The 22141-nt window shown below is 44.2% G+C and overlaps 1 protein-coding gene across 2 annotated transcripts; it reads left to right on the forward strand.

Annotated features, from left to right (window-relative positions):
- The first annotated feature begins 69 nt into the window (after positions 1–69).
- On the forward strand, positions 70–11135 carry ppp1r10 (protein phosphatase 1, regulatory subunit 10). 2 transcript variants are annotated; one of them, XM_056416955.1, is made up of 19 exons: positions 70–87; positions 248–531; positions 3453–3561; positions 3666–3752; positions 4287–4422; positions 4503–4554; positions 4640–4729; positions 4808–4942; positions 5263–5368; positions 5488–5591; positions 5688–5815; positions 7398–7557; positions 7651–7794; positions 7878–8124; positions 8263–8338; positions 8418–8642; positions 8786–8903; positions 8998–9357; positions 9629–11135. In XM_056416955.1, exons 3-19 carry the CDS (start codon positions 3455–3457, stop codon positions 9787–9789), a joined length of 2436 nt encoding a protein of 811 aa, XP_056272930.1. In that variant the 5' UTR covers positions 70–87; positions 248–531; positions 3453–3454; the 3' UTR covers positions 9790–11135. The 2 variants fall into 2 exon arrangements, with proteins under 2 accessions (XP_056272930.1, XP_056272923.1); XM_056416948.1 differs by lacking the exon at positions 70–87 and having other exon boundaries at positions 99–531.
- The last annotated feature ends 11006 nt before the right edge of the window (positions 11136–22141 follow it).

Here is a 22141-nt window from a genome sequence, read left to right on the forward strand (position 1 = left end):
AAAAACGTTGTCAGTGACGTAAATTTCGTCACGTAGTATAAAAACCAGGCCCCTCCCCTGCAGTCTCATTCCTGGATTTGGTCAAAGGTAAGTGAAGTCAGAAAGGCAGCGAGGCTGATTTTCTACATTTTCTTCGTCTAAAATGCGAAATTCCTACTGAATGTGTTTGAGAACCAACAAAGGGCTTTAATACGACGGTCTTTTTCAGACTCTACATTAAAATGTGTGTTTTCTGTGTGTTTTCCAGGTATGAATTCGCTTTGCAGAAGATTGGCCCGTCAAGGACTTTGAGCAGCTCGACTCAAATTCATATTTTTTTTCTTCAAGTAATGGACATTTGATTACTATTTTTGCCTCGAGCTTGTTCCTGAAGGAAAGGCTAGCTTTCAGCCCCACCCATAAGAAGTATTCCATTTGATATTAAAACCATGAAGGAAGGTTGACGGTATAACATTGATGAAATAAGAGATATAAGTGCCTGAAAAGCACACTCTAATACACCCGAGACGCTGAGGACCTGTAGTGTCGATAGTAAGTTGATTTTGAAGTTAAATTGAATCGAGATCAATCAAGTACAGATGGTCGTAGACGCTGGGCTGGTTAGCGGGAGCTGGTTAGCCGGCACCGTAGGTTAGCGTGGTTGTTCTCGGCCATTGTAATATATAGAACGCTTCTAGAATGAGCTCACACAGGAAAGTGGACGGAGGCACGAGGCTCCGTTTCTTTATGTGTGAGACGGAATAGGCGAGTTGTATTAATAAAAGTTACGATAGATAAATTCGTTAATTATCCATAAGCAATCTATTCATAAAGATTGCCGTAGGCACAACAAAATCAACCAATTCCAGTTCACGAAGTCGGACTTTTTGCCTGCCAGATTCGTTTTATAGGGGCTACTTCGCGGAACGAACACAAACTGCAATCTATACATAAAGATTGCGTTAGCTTGAGGATGGCGGACAGATTTTATGAAGCACCGTGTGTGTTGAAATGTCGATAATTAAAGCACAGGGACTTCCCGAAAGCATCACGTATTCGGCAATCTGTGGATAAAGATTGCGGGATGACTAAAGCGACGTGCTCCTTCCTAACACAAACAGTTGGGATCTTAAAAATGGCGGACTGGTTGTGGTTTGCTTTCCGTCGTCGGGAAGCTGCGGGCGGCTAGTCGTGTTCTCGGAGTGACATTTGGGAGTTTTTACTAAACTGACCAGCAGAAAAGTACAGACTGCCGGGCATGTGTATGTCGGTAGATGTGTAGTGCTCGGTAACTTGTTTTCTTATCGAGCAAGCACGGTCTTGGCTCGCGGCGCCATTGTTGCTTGTGTGGGATTGCTGTCGTTAGCCTTCGTGGTGGAAGTGGTGACCGGGGGGAGGGCTCTGACTAGCGGGCGCTGCAGTTCCCCGCCCCCCCTCTGACAGGCCTGTTCTCCGCTGTGACCAGAGACTGACAGATGGCGGGTTCCGTTGAACTCCCCTTACATAATAACCGTTTGACATTATTTTGTGATTGTTGTCAAGTCGTCTCTCTCACAACAACCTTTTAGTAAATTGTAATCTTTTAGAAGGCGTGGTCCTAGTTTGTTTTCTATAATGTTCCAGTGACTGATCTAGTGACACCACATTATGGCAATGCGCCAATAATGCTCTTTCCCCCACTGACCCAGGGCCGTGATTAACACTGATTGTGTGTTAATGTGTAACGATTGTGACATTTACAGGATGTGGGTTATTTGCAGTGTTGTGGAGGTCTGAGACTATATATAACTTCTACAACAGTTTTCCGGGTAAGACCTAACTGATTCCTCACATGACATTTCCAATTAATTGATTTCCGCCAGAATAGCAGGTTCTGCTCTCGGGTTAGAATGGTTCCATTATGATGAAGTGTATGAACGTGGACAAATATGTGCATGCTTAAAATATGCACGCCCAGTGTTACATCAAGAACCACTCACAGGTTATCCATAAGACCTTCTGTCATGGCAGTTTCTTTAAATCTGTAACAGTGCAGACATTCATAAAGGCCCAGGGATTTAGTGTTGGCTGTCTTTGTTTGGATCACGTCCAACAACTCTCATTTGTGACTTGGTTTTATAGTCACATTAATGACACTTGAGACGTAGTCATGTGATGCTGCACTAACAATGCTCTGCCTTTGTACAGTGGAGTGGTGTGTAGACACAAAAGGAGGTGGCAGGTAGTGACCTCATTTGTACCGAGGCTGGAGCGGTGACGCCACTGAGTTTTTAATTGACTAATTCCACTGTTTTCAAGCATTTCATACTTCATACACATTTTTCATGTGTTTTTAATCTAAATGTTGGCCATTCCTCATTCCATCAGATTCCACATGAAAAGTGACAATAGCGTTCCCATTCACTGTTGATTCTGTTACCTTTCTCCTGGTTTGAGTTGTTTTCTTTATGTGAATGATTGTGAGAGACGTGTGGCATTAAAAATGTGATACATCATTACCAGTAACATTTCTTTTAAAAATCCATCCCTTTGATTATTCTTGTTCTAACAAGACTTTGACCGTACCTCTTGTTTCTGATCCATATTAATATCATACATTTATTTGTAAAAAATGAATTGTAGTTAAAGCTATTGAATTTATACCAATGGCTAATTTAGATATAAATAGAGAGACCATTAAACAAAATGAAACAGGTTGATTTCTAGTGAATGTTTAGAATTGTGTTGCTCAGTCAATAACATGCAGTTTAGTTGCTGCTGCTTCTTAATTTATAGCCTGAAGTGGAATAATTAGTGTTGCCTCGCACTCCAAGAGAAACGTCCTATGTCCTGTCCTGCAAGTCCATGTCCCAGAGGAGACGTCCTGCTGAACGGATGTTCCGTTGGCCCCGTGAACGCCTCCAAGCATCTCAAGAATGAGGCGGCACACTGAAGGCATCCTGCACTGTGGATGGCGGCCTGTCAGAGCCTCACAGCTGTGTGTCTGTGAGCAGGACAGCTAGATCATCAGTGTGGAGTGTTACTTTTCCTTTCTGGGCCTGCTGCTGCACTGACATGTAGCTCCTGTTGCTCTGCTCCTGCGTCCCTCTGGAAGATGGCCTGCATGGCACCTCAGACCCTCAGCAGATCTGATGACAGCTTGTGGTACTGATCTCCCTATTTGGGTGTTGTGAGTCAGGTCTTTGGACCTCGAGGTGTCAGAATGGAGATGATCCACAGTGGAGTCCAGACGATGTGCAGCGGTGAGGTGAAACTCGGCCTGAAAACATTGAGCTTGGTTTGTCCCATGGGAAGTGGCTTTTGAGCCTCGATGGAATATTTTAGAAACCAAACTGTTAATTCCTACATAGAAGCGTGGAGCACCCGTTACTATCTGGCAGGCAAACCGTCCCCACTAAACGCACTTGAATTCCCTATATCACAGAACATTTCCTGCTGGTGTGTGCACTCATTGTTTGTGGTGTGTGTTTCAGACATGGCAGGAGGACCGGTGGACCCCAGAGAGATCCTGAAGGGTGTGGAGGCTCTGCTGGGGAAAGATGGAGAGCTGCGCAGCTTGGAGGGAGTCCCAAAGGTGTTCAGGTGAGGAAGTGAAAGGAGGCCCAATTCATTCCTGTGCCCTGTTCCACCTTTAACATCCTGACTGCACCGTGTCATATGTTCATACTCCTTTTGTTTTAATGCAGCCTGATGAAAGCTTCTACCAAGATGGTCAGTCGATGTATGTATCTGAGCATCCTGCTGCAGACCAAATCCCACGATGTTCTGAATAGGTAGGCCGTCTACTTCAAACTTTGTATGCTGCAAGTCTAATAATTCATATGAACACAAGGATGGATACAAGTATGACAATATTCTATTCAATTGGAAGAACTGTACATTGAACTGGTACTACAGATTAACTCGAGGTCTTCCTCACAATTCCATGACACTGAAATAAACCAAAGAGTGTTCAGACCAAATGAAGTGCATCAATAAACCTTCTAATTAGGCCTGGAACCATTTCCAACCATAAGTATCAAGTTACAACTCCGTCTGTTTTTGTACCACTGTTTTGCATTCTGGACAAACACAAACCAGCAGTGAAGGGATCTGCTGTGAGAAAATACTCCAGAGAGCAGATGTTCACCCACCAACGTCAGAGAGGACGGAGAGATAGTTTCACCGAATAGCACTAGCCTCTGAACATAATCACTTCTTATAATCCTAGTCATTATTAGGAGGTTTCCATGTCTTCTGGATCAGCAAGTGTAATCCATGACCATCTGCATCCTTCATGAAACTCAACCGTTCTCTCCTTCATCCAGGTTCATCAGAGTTGGTGGCTACAGGATGCTCAACTCCTGGCTCACCTACTCCAAGACCACCAACAACAGCCCCCTATTGCAGCTCATCCTGCTCACGCTGCAGAAGCTTCCTCTCAAAGTGGACCACCTCAAGCAGGTAATGTCTCCGCCCCCCCACCAGAGCACTCCTCCGGTAACTGTAGCTTCTAACCTGTGTCTGCATCTGTGTGCTCCCAGAACAACACAGCCAAGCTGGTGAAGCAGCTGAGCAAGAGTGCCGACACTGAAGGTCAGTGAGCTTGTACATCCCTCATAAAAGCCCTGTGTAAAGAAGAAGGCTGTATCACACTCATCCTCTCGTGTTTAACTCTTAGAGCTGAGGAAGTTGGCGTCCGTGCTGGTCGAAGGCTGGATGGCGACCATTCGCTCCCAGAGCGTGCTGAGCAGCGGCAGCTCTCCTGCTGGTATGCCCCTCATCCTGTCTGTTTCTCCCCGTGACTCCCACCTGCAGCGGATAGTAACACACACCATCTCTCCTCCAGATAAGAAAAAGAAGAAAGAGGAGGGCATGGTTCTGGTACGGGACTTGAAGGAGAAGAGTGCAGAGGAGGAGGAGGAGAAGAAGAAGGAGAAACCTAAAGCTCATGCACCCAGCCACGCAAAGATTCGCTCCATAGGTAAACCGAGTTGGCCCTGAATGTCTCATCTGATCACGTTGAAATGAGCTCCAGTATAAAGCTTGATACATGTAGGATACCCGGTTTCATGGATCAAAGATTGGGCGTACACACTTAGTGCACAAATCCCTGAGCTTAATGGCCTTAACCAGAAGGCCACTCGCACAACGACACAACGTACATCTAGTTGTCGTCCTGGTGTCCAAGAAAAAGAGAGACAATGTCCTGCTTCATCCAAATGTGCCATTCACCTGTCTCACACTCACTATTCATATTTGTTTCACACACTGTAAATAATGGACATGTTCTGTGTTGTGTAGGATTGGAAATGGACACTCCCAGCATGGCCCCTGTGAAGAAGACACCCATCCCCCCACAGCTGGGCGACAAGTACAACATCAAGCCTCCAGTCCTCAAGAGGCTCAGGTACTGGACCCCTTCCTGTCTCTGATGGCACAACACTATCCTGATGGGGCTGAGATGCTGCCCTCTGGTGGCTGGTAACAGTGCTGACATGTTTTGTGTTCCTTCCCCCCCCCCAACAGCTCTGGTCCACCAGATGCTCCACCTCTGGAGAAAAAATATAAACCGCTGAACACCCCCTCTAACTCTGCCAAGGAGATTAAAGTCAAGATCATTCCAGCACAGCGTAAGTTCTAAACACACGATCATGTCTGACCTGCATGTGATAGGAGGAGGTGATGGAGGAGGTGTTCACTGCTCTCTCGTGTCCTCCTCACTGCAGCAATGGAGTGCACAGGGTTCCTGGAAGCTCTGAACTCTGCTCCAGTGCCTGGGATCAAAATCAAGAAGAAGAAAGCCAGCGCTGGTACTTCCCCGAGTGCCAAGGCAGTCTCCCCCACGTCCAACAAGGTACACATTCCCCTCCTGTCAGTCTACGTAGGTGTATGTTCATGTCCTCAGAATGAATGTGAGCGCTGTCATTTAAATGTTACCCAAACAAGAAGGACTTTGCTGTAGCGTCTGTGATGTAAATAGCTCCTGCAGATAAGGGAGGAAATAGTCGAGTTGGATTTTTTTTTTAGAGTCCAAGCGACAGACGACGACAGACGAAGTCTGTCCAAGAGGACCCTATTGAAATTGTTAAAATGAAGGGAAAAAAATTATTCTGATTTTTATTTTTTAACATTGGGCGCATATTAGGGGTACTTCCTCTCGCCGAAAACTCACCAAATTTGGCAAGCTTGTCAGGCTTGGTGAAAATAGAAGGATGACATGGACCTCGAAATTCGGCTTTCAAAAATGTATCTCTAGTGCCACCTCAAATTTAGACCGACGACGCCCCTTAACCAGTATGTTCAAATGACTAGATCTTTTATATACATGTCCACTTGGACCTGCTCTACAAAAAATCCTCTGACCCCTAAGCTCCGCCTACAAATATTTTTGGCCATTTTGAATTTTGTGAAAAACACATCATTAGCGAGTTCTCCTACACGCTGGGTCCGATTCATACCAAACTTTCTGGAGATTATGATTAAAGCTATATCATTTAAGATGTATCATCTTTTAAAAAATATTTTATTGTGTTAAGTATCTATGGCCCAACGAACATTTTAGGGGCGTGTCTTGTTTTGTAATGCTCATTACCTCAACAACATTGGGACGAAAAATCCAAACTTACAGGATGTGTGCAGAATGCATCCTGGAACATACACAGCAAATTTTGTGCAATTTGAACAATAGAGGGCGCTACAATAATTCGCCAAAGTTGGCCGTTTTGGGGCGTTTTTTGCTTGAATTTGCCATTTTTTGCTGTTGTACATTTAAGGATTTCTCCCACAAAACGCAAAACGAATTGGCTCAAATCGTTTTTAGAAAATCTCAAGACTTGAACAATGAACACTGCGGAAAAAAAAGAAGACTTTTCACCGTACAGTCTTGTCGTTATGAGTACTCCAATAAATGCCCACTTTCTTTGATATTGTTATGTTATAAAGAACTGCTTTTACTCATCCAATCTTTCCCAAAAAAATCATGCATGCTTGCTCGAATCTGCCCAAAACTTGTCGTGCTCGTTACAAGTCACGGCCTGAGTATATTGACACGCCTAATTTCAGTCTTAGTCAAAGCGCCAACCAAAGGTGACATAGGTGACAAACGTCGTAAAGTACGACCGCCGTGCCTGCGTCCTCGGTTTGCACAATTCAAACAATAAAACAAAATAAAAATCAAAACAGATAAATGAATATCTCATTGCAGGAAGAGAAACAAAAAAACTAGGCCTCCACCTATATAATATTTTAACATTTTACAAAATTACAAACCTAAAATGAAAAATGCACACGATAGACAACAAAAGAAAAAAGAAAGAAAAATAATCGAATTATATCTAGTCTGTGTAGGCATGTGTGTGCCTATGTGATTGTTTGAGCTGTTTAAGATGATTTGACTTTTTACACTGTCGTCATTGTCATTCCTCTTCCGTCCTCAGGGGAGTCCGTCGGACAGCAAGCCTTCTGTGTACTTGTTATCCTCCGCTAAACCGTCATCTCCAGAAACAGCTGCTTCCATCACTCCTGCTGATGAAACCCTGGAGCCGGAGCGGCCTGGGACCCCCGTCCCCTCTGAGGAGGCCGAGGTCTCTGACAACGGTACGCTCATCGGACTTATTTAATCAGTCCATTGAAGACATGACTGTTGTCAATCTGCTGACACCCTTCTTTCTGGCTTTCTTGTGTTCGTAGGTGAGAAGCCAAATGCTCTTGCAGAACCACAAGGAGAGGAAGAGAGCTTGACCAAGAAAGGCAAGAAGAAGAAGACGGTCCACTGGGCTGAGGAGGAGCAGCTCAAAAACTACTACTACTTTGACCTGGATGAGACGGAGAGAGGTACGGCTAATGTCCCGACTGTTCTGTCTCTATCTGACTCCCCGCTGAGTTCTATGACTCACACTATGACACGTCATCCACAGTCAACGTCAACAAGATCAAGGACTTTGGTGAGGCCGCTAAACGAGAGTTGATGATGGACCGGCAGACGTTTGAGATGGCCCGCCGGGTCTCCCATGACACCATGGAAGAGAAGGTCCCCTGGAGCCCCCCGAGGCCCTTCACGCTGACCGGCAGCTTGGTCATCTCCGGGGCCAACAGCACGGAGAAACTCACCCAGAGAGACCGTGAGATGGGCATCCTGCAGGAGATCTTCCTAAGCAAAGAGAGGTAGGGCTTCAGACACAGCCATACCCTCTATGGAGTCTAGGGCCAATGGAGAGACGACATTCTGCAGTTATCTGAACCCTTTATTCTACTCAGTCCTGGAATGTATGCTCATGATTCCCCGTCTTGTCTTCTCACTAGTGTGCCTGACAGTCCCCATGAACCCGACCCGGAGCCGTATGAACCCATGCCTCCCTGTGTCATCCCTCTGGACGAGGTTAGTTCTCTCCCGACACTCACTCGCACACATGCAGCCTCTCGTTTCTCCTCCTCATGAACACGCCGTGTCCCTGCAGGACTCCACCACGCAGGAGGACGGCTACGCCGAGCCCATGGACACGACGTCGCAGCAGGGCTCTGCCATGGCCCAGAACGAGAGCTCCAAGCTGCCCCCCGTCCTGGCCAACCTCATGGGCAACCTGAGCAACAGCTCCCTGTCCCGCAGCCCGCAGGCCACGCCCACAGTCACAAACCCTGTGGCGGCCACGGTCAACGTACAGGAGCTGCTCTCATCCATCATGGTACATGTTTACGAGAGTGACTGGTGTAATGGCTTCTAATTGTGTCTGTCATGACATGATAAAGGTGTGAGTCAGATGGTTTTGCTTGTTGTAGCGTGAAGCTAACGTGTGTCTGTAGCTAACGTGTGTCCGTCTGTCCTCAGGGGGCTTCCGGGAACCAGTCTACTGAAGACCTGATTAAGCAGCCCAACTTCTCGGACAAGATCAAACAGCTACTGGGCTCTTTGCAGCAGACCCAGAACCAGGGGGGACCTCCACCAGGTAAGCTCAGCGTCTCCTCCTCCTGGTCGTAGCACCATGACCACATGGTGGTCCTGTTCCTCATCCTTATGTAACCTGTACCTTTTCTGTCTAGTCAACCCGGGTCTGCTGGGCCACGGTCCAGGTATGAACAACATGAACCTGCACATGCAGATGCCCATGAACGGCGGCTACCCGCCCAACAACCCGCCCGGCGGGCCTCGCTTTAACCACCCTCCGCCCCCTCACAACCACGGCCCACCTATCAACAGCGGCGGAGGCCCACGCATGATGGGGCCGCCACCGGGCCAGGGCCGAGGAGTAGACAATGGCAACTACTGGGGAGACGACTCCATGAGAGGAGGGCCTCCCAGGGGGGGCCACTTCCACCGGGGAGGACGGGGTCGGGGAGGTGAGCCGGGTTTCAGGGGCCGAGGACGAGGGGGACCAAGAGGAGGACACAACAACATGAATGGTATGTGGGACAGGGGCCTGTGGTCAGCTGCAAAGTGTTGAAATGAACTGCCCTCATCCATCATAACCCTCATGTTATCGGTCTTAGATTATTTATAGAAGTAGATCCCAGTGACGATGTGAACACTGATTCGTCTGACTGTCGGCGCATGTTCCATACGTAGATGTAAAGAGCTCATTTAATGTATAAAGTGCGAGGAGGACCGTGACTGGTGTGTGTGTGTATATGTGTGTGTGTGTGATGCTCACGCTGCTGTGTCTCCTCCTGTCAGACATGTCCAAGAGGCCAGTGTGTCGTCACTTCATGATGAAGGGAAGCTGCCGGTACGAGAGCAACTGTGCTTTCTACCACCCTGGCGTGAATGGACCCCTGCTGCCCCCCTACCACCCTGCTAACAACCAACACAACCAGCACCCACAGCACGGACACTAGTGACACTGCTGATGACGGGAACACTTCCGAGCTCTGATCAACCCCTGCACTGTTAGAGACTGGAGCGGCCAGCCGGGACACGATGTGTTTTTATTGGGATCATTTTAAAAAGTGACACTGAACCACTACGTCTGAGCTGCTGCAGCTAGCTGCATCTCATCCATCTCTTTCCACACCATTATCAAGGTCGACCAAACAGACGGAAAGCTTTCCACACCACTGAATTCTTTCTGATGGTGGCTGTGTGTGTGTACACACTTGTGCTGTGTACATGTGATACTGTCTCATATTCCCTTTACGTGGGCTCCTTCAGGAGAGTCAGTCAAGTGGCACAAACATTTAGGAAGCACTTTATAAAGCAAATGGCCAATGCGGCCATGACCTGTTAAAGAAGGACCTGAAGACCAACTGCACGGGGCAGATGTTGGGTTCTTCCAGCAGCTGCTATTGAACGAGGAGGAGGTGAAGAAGAAGAAGAAGAAGAAGAAGAAGAAGAAGAAGAAGAAGAAGAAGAAGAAGAAGAAGAAGAAGAAGAAGAAGCCACAGCCGTCTGTCTTACCATGTGTACGCGTTCCCTCTGCCTCCTGTCGAGCAGCTCCAGAGTGTGTGGCATGACAATCATATGACACGGGCATATGACTGTTTTCTGTGAAAACGATGACCTTTGTTTCTCTTGTGGGACTGTGAGAATGTATTAGTTGTTGTTTTTTTTATTTTATTTTCATGCGATCATCAGAATGTTAGCCCTTTTTTAAGATGGGTTCAGTTTTTGTGAGAATGAAATGTTTGTATGAATACAGATTACACATTCATGCACAGTCATATTTTGCGTTTAATTATTTTGTACACAGTGTATTGAATAAATGTCCAAACATAAATGCGGTGTTTAATTTGCTCTGCGTACTCCGTAGGTCTGTCCACACAACACTGACAGTCGATGTATACATTACGCTGATATCGGCAGGTCCAGATTTAATCTCATTGCTACTTTACAACAATTAGAGTTGTTTATTGAGGCATTGCTGAAAAGTGATGTATGCAATTTCTAAATGACTGCAGTTAGCAACTAACAATGTAGCTCTATAAAAAGTGAAAGACTGTTAACACATGCAGTCCTCAGTGCTGGACTGTATCTGTGACGTCATCAGCTACAGATCATTCAGTGCCACTGAGCAGCCGATGCTCTGGGTTCATCCTGTGGGGAAACTGAATGTGTTTCTGAGGTTTGGTCTTTGATTTCTTGTGTGAGAATGATGATGGGGATAGGCTATAATTCATTCTTTGTGTCATAATATTCGGGCGGAGGGAAATCAAATGATGTAAAATAAAAAGTATTTAATGATTAAGATGATTAACAGCTTATATGTTCTCGGCTGAGGGCGTTCCACGTGTCCGTGAAGCATGCTACTGGCTAACCGAGGCTACAATAACGTAAATAGTTCGCTACTTCCGATAGCTGTTTCCCACTTCCTGTTTGCGCAACAGCTGTTTAGACCTTCATTTTAACTACGCCTCCCATGATCTATCCATTTCAAATAATACTTGAATCATCTTACAGTTGGACATACAGTGACTTTCTTTTATATTTTCCTCATACATTATTCATAATATCCCTTATTAATGATCATATCTTTCTTATGTATTAATTTAAACATAGAAATTCTTTATTTACATGTGCAAGTAAAAATTAAAAAAACATTACAACTCTACAATTCCCTCCTTTTATACTATTCCATAGTATACACATCTTTGTAATATATTGTTTATATATACCTGTGTTGTAAACATTGTAATTCAGTCTTTATTATCTCCCATGTTCCTATGGAAGAAAAACATCCTCATAATAATAATTGTCTGTGTGATTCTAATCATCACACAGATAAGATCAAGTAAACATAGATCTAATCAAAGTGTTGTGATTAGATCTATGTGTCTATCTGTGCATGCTGCTCCTTTCTCCTCCACACTCCCCTCTCCCGGGTGTGAGGAGCTCATCTGATGCTGAGGCCAACAAGACCGGCAGGCGCACGATGGAGGTCGGTGACGGAGAGACGAGTGTGGCTGAGGAGGAAAGCTAGAAGTACGGAGAACTTCTCTCTGAAATATGGGATGTCTGACTTGGAAAAATGTTAAGACCAGTTATTTGCTTTGTTTGCTTTCACAGTTTTCACACATCACCTGATTCGATCAAAATAACCTGGAGGTGAGGTTGGATAGAGCAATGCCCCGTCTGGGTCTTGCTCATCTACTTCTACCTCTGCAGTTACCAGTGGCATCATCTATTGTTGATACTCTTATGAGTCTGGTAATTAACGTCCTGAGGCAGGGAATGCAACAACATCCACAGAGCACCAACATCACTCTCATTATGGCCACTGGAGAGCAAGATAAATAACTCTTTGTATTTTCCAAACCAATTTTATAACATGTTTGAAAAGGTCTTGTATTCCTGCGTTCTCTTTTAATTCTTCACTAAGTGAGGGGAGACCTGCTAATGCTCTGGTCACTGAACCACCAGGGGCAGTGTTGTTATCTTAATGCCATATTAATACTTACATTCCTTGAGGCACCGGTCGAGGAGGTGGAGTAGCAGTCATCTTTGACTCAAGCCTATTAATAAATCCTAAACCCAAATTAAAATACTTCTCAGTAGACCGATCTCTAACCTCCCCTTCCTCTCCAAGATCCTTGAGAAAGTGGTCGTAAATTAGTTGTGTGACTTTCTACATCATAATAGTTTATTTGAGGAGTTTCAGTCAGGATTTAGAAAACACCACAGCACAGAGACAGCACTGGTGAAAATTACAAATGACCTCCTAATGGCATCAGATAAAGGACTCATCTCTGTACTGGTCTTGTTAGACCTTAGTGTTGATAGAGGACTACTCTCTGTACTGGTCTTGTTGGACCTTAGTGCTGATAGAGGACTCATCTCTGTACTGGTCTTGTTAGACCTTAGTGCTGATAAAGGACTCATCTCTGTACTGGTCTCTTTAGACCGTAGTGCTGATAGAGGACTCATCTCTGTACTGGTCTTGTTGGACCTTAGTGCTGATAAAGGACTCATCTCTGTACTGGTCTTGTTAGACCGTAGTGCAGATAGAGGACTCATCTCTGTACTGGTCTTGTTAGACCTTAGTGCTGATAAAGGACTCATCTCTGTACTGGTCTTGTTGGACCTTAGTGCTGATAAAGGACTCATCTCTGTACTGGTCTTGTTAGACCGTAGTGCAAATAGAGGACTTATCTCTGTACTGGTCTTGTCAGACCTTAGTGCTGCGTTTGACACTATTGACCATGACATCCTATTACAGATACTACTTACCTGGAGCGTGTGAAGTCTTTGCAACGACTTTGAACGGCCCTGTCCACCTGGGCTCAGTCCACTTTCTCTTGTGCACATTCAACCTTACCCAGTCACCTGGTTCCACTGGGGCTCATTCCCATCAGTTGGCTCCTGGTGGGCTCTGGCAACCTGTTTGGAGAAAAACTTTAATCTGGTCAGATTTTCCAAAATATTCTTCTACTTGGAATATATACAACCCTGGACTCTTTCCCAGATCTCTTCCTTGGCTCAGCATCTGTCTTCCTGCCAATAGCTCATGAGGAGAGAGAAGTGTTCTCCCTCCTTTTGAGGAGCTCATAGACATCAGTGTCAACGGAAGCACATCCTCATTTTCGAAAACAATACTGCGGAAATCATTCTATTTGATTCAGAAGCATCAAGGTGGAAGGAGTCGTCTTGTGCGGAGGGCTGTGATGCTTGGCCAAGGTCTTGTTGAGTTTTCGTGAAAACTTCGTCCGAGCAGCACTCATGATAGCGGACTGCTGTCCCTCAAATAGAGAGCAGTAGTCCCCTGAAATCGATCTTTCCAGGAATGTCACACTTCTTCTTGCTATTTGTGTCTTGGAGCGCTTTACTTCGTAACCTGCTTTGGACAGCAGGGTAAGTAAGTATTTTGTTACTTTGATGCAGGTTTCAGCTGTTGGTGCAGCCAATAGTAGGTCATCTACCTACTGGATGAGGACCGTGTCGTTTGGCATGATGTATCTGAGATCTTGCTTCAGTGCTGCATATAGTCCTGGGCTATCTCCATAGCCTTGAAGCATTTTGGAGTAGGTGTATTGTCTGCCCTCAAAGGTAAAGGCGAACATGTCTCTACTTGCTTCATCCAGTGGCAGGCAAAAGAAAGCATTAGCCAGATCAGTCACAGTGAAATATTGTTGCCTTGGTGACAGTTTTGCCAATGTTGTGTACGGGTCAGGTACTTAGATGTTTTGAGGAATCATGGCGGGATTGATAGCCCTGAGGTTGTGTACCATTCTCTATTGCCTGTTGTCTGATTTGGGAACTGGCAGTAGGTGTGGTTCTAGTTGGACTCTGCATCAATTAACACGCTTGCTGCATATACAAGCCACGAATGCCATCTATTTGTTATGGTTGAAGTGGATATAGATAGCGCCAGACCGTTTCTTGATTTGGCTTCAGGGTCATTACCAAATTGTGTTGAGTGGTGTGCCCTACATCATAGTCTTGTGTTGACCATATTTGGGGTGGCTTCCTCTCGCAATTCATCTGAGGCAGGGTGGTTTGAGTGTTCTCTGCCATGATTTATCTCCAGGTCAAGTTGTTGGAGTTGTCCCTTGGAGTTTGAGTGCTGGTGAATCTTCAAATAGTCACCATCAGGGGAGTGGGAAAGAAATGGGGATTTGGTAGGAATCCACCTTGCCCCCAAGGCTTTCTTCATAATGGGCCTGTCAGGTTGCAGCGCATACTAGTGTTGTTGTTCAGGAGACAGCAGATCTTCTGCCGCAACTCCTTCTTTGCTCGCTATTATGGCTCCAGTTCTGATGATTTCAGTTTAACTCTCCTTTTCTTCATCCCCGGCTCGTTGGTAGGCATCGTCGTCGTCGACGATGGTATAATTATAGGTGCAGTGGTAGGGATCTTCTGGCATGACATATGGAAGTTGTATCATAATCCATGGTTTACAGTAAACTCTTAGATTAGACCAGGGCCACCTGGTATTTCTGGCTGTAGTTCGGACCAGTACACTCTGGTTGAGCTCACTGCATTTGGAGAGATGGAGAGATGTCTGGGGTCATGAACATTATTCTGTGTCCGGCCTATGGAACACCCGACGATACCTCCGCGAAATTCTAACCTCACCCCACCGTAGGCCGCTATCTTCTTAGCTCCTTCAGGCCTCGAGGATTATAGTTCTGCTGGAAATCAACGCACACTTGTGTATGAAAACCAGTATCAAACAATGTTGCTTGACTACAACCACTTTTGCTTTACAGTGAGTACAAACAGCTTGCATGTAACTTACAGACAACATATACACGTACATGGAAGTTTATTCAATACATACATATATCCTGATGACCACCTTCATCACTTGTGTAATGTCTTAGCCTATGTTGTGTTTCACGTTAAAAATGTATCACCTTGTCTAACCAGCTCCACTCCTTTCACACCTAAATTTCTCTAAATTAAGCTACGCAGACATTGGTATGAAAAATACTGGCTCTGCCTCACCTGATATGCCCGCCTTGTGTGTGAACCATGAGAAGGCGGCTGTTCAAGAAATACCGGCCTTGTTCAAATGATGCTACGCTCTAGCCCCGAGCTATGCTCCAGCCTCAAGTTGCTGCAAGATTCCACACCACTTGTTAAGTCAGGGCTCTCAAGTTTTGAAGACAGGCAAGAGTGACATTTTCATCATTTTTTTGATTGGCTGATAAGTGGCTCCTCACAGCAGAACTCCAGGGGAGCGCTTGATTCCTCCACGGTGAGGGCAGCGCGGCCAGCTCATGTTTGCGCGCTGCGGCACATTAAAACATTAAATAGCCAAGAGTATTTTTCAGCCTGAGAAATACGATGTGTGGCGGGAGTGCGTGACTTAAGACCGAAATGCGTGAGTCTCACGCTCAATGCGTGACACTTGAGAGCCCTGTTAAGTTAAAAAAACCTTGAGAGACTCGAGCGGAGAGAAAGTCATGAATCCAATGATAATAATAAAAAGTATTTCATGATAAAGATGATCAACAGCATATATGTTCTCGGCCGAGGGCGTTCCACGTGTCCGTGATCCACAGGCTCAAAGGAAGCTAAAATGCTAATAGAGACTGTCTCCCATGTTTATGTGAAATAAAATATTAGCGCCCTGAACAATTATTGCTACGTGTTGAGTACTCTTCCACCCACTGGGCCTAAAGCCTCTCTATTAGTTGAGGCAACATGCAATGCCTTTCGACATCACTGCATGCTACTGGCTAACCGCTTCACGGGAGGCGAGGCCACAATAACGTAAACAGTCCGCTTGTAAGGTTCTGTTCTGTGTGTACTCTGTGTCTCCTCTGTGTCTACTGTGTCTTCTCTGTCTACTGTGTCTTCTCTGTGTCTCCTCTGTCTCCTTGATTGTGTCATTCCCTGCACCTGCCCTCAGCCACTCTCGTCTCGTTAATGTCTCATGTCATACACCTGTTTCCATGTCGTACACCTGTTTTCCCCCCTATATATTGTGCCACTCTTTCCCTACTCTGTGGCTGGATTGTTGTCTTTTTTACGTCGTCCTGTGTTTCGTGCGTTTACCTGATCCTGACTGCTTCGACCCTGCCTGCCTGCCTGCCCTGAACCCTGATTCTCTGCCTGCCCCTTTTTGGACTTTGTTGTTTTTTGTGTGGAAACGTTTGCCTCATTAAAGAGTGCCTTTTTGTTTATCTACACTGACTCCTCGATTCCTCTGCACATGAGCTCCTGCACCTCGCTACCTGTGACGTCGGCGTGACACCACTACTTCAGCCAGCTTTTTTCCACTTTCGGTTTGCTCAACAGCTGTTTAAACCTTCATTTTAAAAGACCCCCCCTCAGGCTTACACACCACAGGTCTCCTAACATCTCATGGTAGCTTTTGCTGAGTACCCCTCAGATCTACTGTGATTATTATTCTCACATGATAAGTACTGTACAAGCCCTGTCATGTTATGCTGCAGATCATTTGGACACCCCCCCTCAGTAACTTACTTTCACACACACCGTAGAACAACTGCGCGAGCAGCTGGGGTTAAGCGTTGCCCAAGGCCACATTGACATGGGCCTTACATACAACATTGGTTTAACATTCAACACATTTACAGTCTCTCGCCATGCCGGCATCTCTCTCCAGAGGAAGTCCGTCCATCTGTAGACCCAGACTGAAATATCCCAACGATTCAATGAACTGTACCTAATAATTTATGTTCCCTGCAAAAACCTCCCCACTGCAGCACTGCTAGACTCCTCTCTGTCGCTACATCTCTTCTCTTGATCAACTGATCAGTTTGCTTGATACTCCACTCATTGTTGAGATTGACCGTTAATGGATATAAGAACATACAGTATATGACTATTTAAAGAAAATACCCCAAAACATGTAATTTATTAATACTTCTGTTATCATTGAACAGGTGACTTCAATGCATCTAAAATCAGCTAAACTTCAAATAATTTGTGTGGATTTTGAGAGCTTTGAGATTCCACACAAATGTTGTCGCTTGGGTTTAAACACATATGTTAATTCATTAATTATAAAATAATCACTCTAAATTTAAATTCAATTTTATTTGTCTCAAACCTCACACCGAAAGAGGGAAAACTACCCAAAAAATGCTTTCCAGGAAAAAGAAAAAAGGAGGAAACCTTTTAAAAGAGCAACAGATGAGGATCCCTCTATTAGGATGGACAGACGTACAAGAGATAACATAGTCAATCCATGTGCTGTACATGTTTCATATGATGAAAGTAATGACAATAAAAGCAGTGATAGTAGTATAAATGTGACTATCATGTGTGATGTCATGTGTCACAAAAGCAGAAGTTAACAATGAAAGGAGAAAGTGATCTGAGGGGAAGTTGTGAATATGTGTATTGTTGGTTCACACAACATGTGTGTAACTGTTTCCCAGCTTTATCTGCAGTGAGCTCAGGTACATTGTGCTTCACTACAAACCAGGAAAGTTGCATCCTATTTGAGTGGGCCGGCCAATAGCAATGTGTGTGTGAGAGTGTGTGTGTTATCAGGGCAGGGTTGAGTGCAGCTGCTGAATGAGAAGTGTTAAGAGGAGCGCCCTCTAACCCTGCCCTGCAGTTTCAATATTGACCCTGGAGCTGTGACAACACAGTGACGGAGAGAAAGAGCGAGCGGGGAGGTGGGCGGTGCAGGACACCTCCGTACTGAACTGCTCCCACATCCTGGTTACAAGCCGACATCACAGCACACAACACAACTATTTGTTTAGTCCTTTGGGACATTTGGTTTGTCAAGCTTTTGACTACAGGGATGCAATGAGGGAACAACAGCTTGACTCAGGAATACAATTCAATCAGAAGAGACCCTGTTTCTACTAGACGGAAGAGAGTAGGAACCGTAAATGGCCTTGTATGTATCGTCTTGTCTTCTGACCTCTCAAAGTGTTGTTCACCACATGTCAGCATTCAGCCATTTACTCCCACATTCATCTGCTGATGCCAGTGCCACCATGCACTGTGTCACCTGCCTGTCAGGAGGTCCTCTGAACCCAGCACACATCTGTCTCAGCCGGATCAGCTTCTGGCTGCAAGGGGCAATCTGTGCAGGGTTCCGGTGTAGCCATTAGATATCATTGTTTATCATTAACAGTCCGATTAGCAACTTGGAGTTGTGAGGTGGCGTGGCCAATGGATTGTTTCACGAGTAGCCAGCTAATTTTAAACCAGTAAAGAGCTCAATCATCATCGGACTATAGATGATGGGTTCCACAGATGTTAATGAGGTCTAGGACTGAATCCACCATGCACTGTCCTGCTAACACACAGACTCACTTGAGCACCAAATGTGGATTCATCCACCACTGAAATGTGTCCCCACTAAATGCTTCCCCAGTATGTTTGATGCAAACACAACCTGTTTTAGGATATTGCTGAACCCCAAATATAGGGTGGTGTTTTATTATAGATTAGTGTCTCCAGGAGAGCCAACACCTTGAGCTGAGAGCGACAGGAATTCAGATGTTGTGCCGTGGTTACAGTCCTCAATGATTGTTTCATGATCTTCTCAAGAGAAAGTGGAAATTCTGTTATTTGAGGAGATACATTTTGTAGCGTAGGATAACTTTAACTGTTATTTTTCTTAATCTACTTTAGCAATAAGGGGTTTGTCTGGCTAACTAGTTCCTCCACTACAAAAAGTAACATAAAACACAACCCGGAATACAGTTCATACAGTTTCATTCACTTTTGGTTCTTCAGGTTCAAAAGACACCAGGACCGGCGTCAACACAAGCACTGGAAGTTATGCAATACACTTTCCTTTAACCAACAGCAAGACTCAAATACACAGGGACTGGAGGTGTAAAATAGCAAAAGCTATAACCTAGTGCAATGCATCTTTTCTCTTCGGAGACTAATGTTTTTTTGTACGTTGTCCCTGAAATAAACTTCTAAAATAAAAATAAATCTCTTCATTCTGGTCCAGCTGTTTGCTGCTACTACTATTATTATTACTCACTGTTCTATCACTATAACTGGTACTATGCATTATTGTCACTATTATTCTTTTATTAGTGCAACTACTGCTATGCTGCTTTTATTAATCATCTTTCACATATGGACAGATTATGATGTCACTTTATAAAGTTGTTTGTTCTGTACACACGACATCTATTGTGTGGCTCTCTGAAGTTACCACTTCCTAATGAGATGCCATTTATAAAGGTTTTCAAAGTTGTAAAGTCCATTTTATAGTTCAATGAAGTCGCATGATCTATAACAGATATGATAAGATCATTTTTTGTGGTCTCTCAGAGTGATGAGTCTTTAATTGTAAATGATACCTCACTTTCAAAGTCATGACTATCATATCTGCTCTTATATAGTTTAGTGAGCCTTCTGTTTCACCAATAAAAAAGAAAACCTCAAAATACAAAACATAAATCCATTAATAAAACCCATGAATGAATGGTTCATCAGGCTGATCGATTAAAGAACTATAAGGACAAACTTAAGCCCTGCTGATAGAGGATTCATCATAAACCTGACAACCCCCCACGATGTTATTAATGGCTTAGAAATACATTAATTATCAACCAATAATAAAACCAGTGGCCCTTTGGCTCGAAGAATTGCATCTGACCTCTAATAGCTTGGATCTTTGAACAAGAACACAGAACCAGAACAAGTTTCATTGAAATGCAAATAACAATACACACAACAACTAGTCACAACATGGACACTCAGCTTTTAATATAATGTTATTGATTTCAACTTCATGACTTCTTGCTTCTTCTTCTCTTTGCCCTGTTGAACTCTGTTTGTTCCAGATGAAAGTGTTCGGGAGAGGAGAGACCTGGAGGAGGATCTGCTGACTCATGAGTCCCTGAACAAAGCTGCTTTTCATAGCTGCAGGGTACATGACTCTGTGGACATGTGCATTATTGAAACATTGCTATAAAGTTTTCTCCATGTTGTCTTTTTAATAACAGAATGTGATTTTACAGCTGAAACATTTACAGAATAATGAAATGTTCAGACTGTGGCATGTGCAACAAATTAAATGTATAACTACAGCAAGTGTTATCTTTAATGCTTTTTGGTCATTTCAAGAGTAATAATAATGTTTCAAATCAACGTAAAATGACATTGTTTTCAGTGAAAACACTTCACGGGAGATCTAGATCTCCTCATATCCTTTATGCACTGTAGAGATGTGTCTCTTCATCCTGCTGCAAGACCTGAAGAGCACACGCTGTAAACATCCCATAATGTATTAGAAAGATACTAGTATAGGTTACAAGTAAGACACAAGAGCACTATTACACATTCCACCTTAATCCTAATCAGGTGGAATATTACTATGGATGCATTGGTCATGTATAATGATATAACAATAAATCCCAAATGACACAGAAAAGCCTGCTTAAAGAAATAGTATATGAATAATGATATGAAGCATGAGACTGACAAATAATGCCCAGAGATCAATCATCATCACCATCACCATCATCATCATCACCACCATCATCACCATCACCATCATCATCATCACCATCATCATCATCATCATCACCACCACCACCACCATCATCATCATCATCATTATCACCACCATCATCACCAGCATCATCATCACCATCATCACCACCACCACCACCATCATCATCATTATCATTATCACCACCATCACCATCATCATCATCAACATCATCACCATCACCATCATCAACGTCATCACCATCATCATCATTATCACCATCATCATCATCATCATCATCATCACCATCACCATCATCATCATCATCATTATCACCACCATCATCATCATCATCATTATCACAACCATCATCACCATCATCAACATCATCACCATCACCACCATCACCATCATCACCATCATCATCAATTCATTTCAGTTTATTTTTTATAGCACATTCTCACAATTTACAAATTTGTCTCAGAGGGCTTTACAATCTGTACATAAAGACATCCCTGACCTTTGACCTCACATCGGATCAGGAACAACTCCCAAATAACCCTTCACGGGGAAAAAAAGGAAGAAACCTTCAGGAGAGCAACAGAGGAGGATCCCTCTCCAGGATGGACAGAACAATAGATGTCATGTGACCAGAAGGAATCATGACAGGGTAACAATACACCATCATTATCACCATCATCATCATCATAATCACCATTATCACCATCACCATTATCACCATCATCACCATCATCATTATCACCATCACCATCACCATCACCATCACCATCATCATCATCCATCATTATCACATCACCATCATCATTATCATCATAATCATCATCATCATCATCATCATCATCATCATCACCACCATCATCATCATCATCATCATCACCATCATCATAATAATCATCATTATCACCATCATCATTATCACCATCATCATCATTATCACCACCATCATCATCATCATCATCACCATCACCATCATCATCATCATCACCATCATCATCATCATCATCACCATCATCATCATCATCATCATCATCATCATCCCCCACAGTCGAGCTGATCCCACATGAATGACTAAAAGCATTAAAATCCTCCAAAGTGTCCAAACTGCAGCAGTTGAACAACACAATGAGATGAAAGGTTGAGTTATTAAACGTAAAGGACAAAGAGGGAATATCTCGTTTCAAGTAAGCAGGACAGAGAGCCAGATCCCTTTCGTAAATTGGATGAGTTAAGAGCTTTGTTCAAGAGGTGAAGACCACGCAGTCGAACACAGGTTATAACTCACGACAGTGTTATAAGTTCTCATACATTTGGCATAGATATAAATAGAAAAGTCTAAATAC

This window comes from Pseudoliparis swirei, chromosome 1 (assembly GCF_029220125.1).
Source record: "Pseudoliparis swirei isolate HS2019 ecotype Mariana Trench chromosome 1, NWPU_hadal_v1, whole genome shotgun sequence".
NCBI classification, from domain to species: Eukaryota; Metazoa; Chordata; class Actinopteri; order Perciformes; family Liparidae; genus Pseudoliparis; species Pseudoliparis swirei.

What these genes read in the sequence shown, in the direction of transcription:
- ppp1r10 (XM_056416955.1), top strand. Translation starts at nt 3,455, where the DNA reads ATGGCAGGAGGACCGGTGGACCCCAGAGAGATCCTGAAGGGTGTGGAG. An exon ending in CAAGATCATTCCAGCACAGC is followed by an intron (nt 5,592 to 5,687) that starts GTAAGTTCTAAA and finishes TCCTCACTGCAG; the next exon opens with CAATGGAGTGCACAGGGTTC. An exon ending in GTGTCATCCCTCTGGACGAG is followed by an intron (nt 8,339 to 8,417) that starts GTTAGTTCTCTC and finishes GTGTCCCTGCAG; the next exon opens with GACTCCACCACGCAGGAGGA.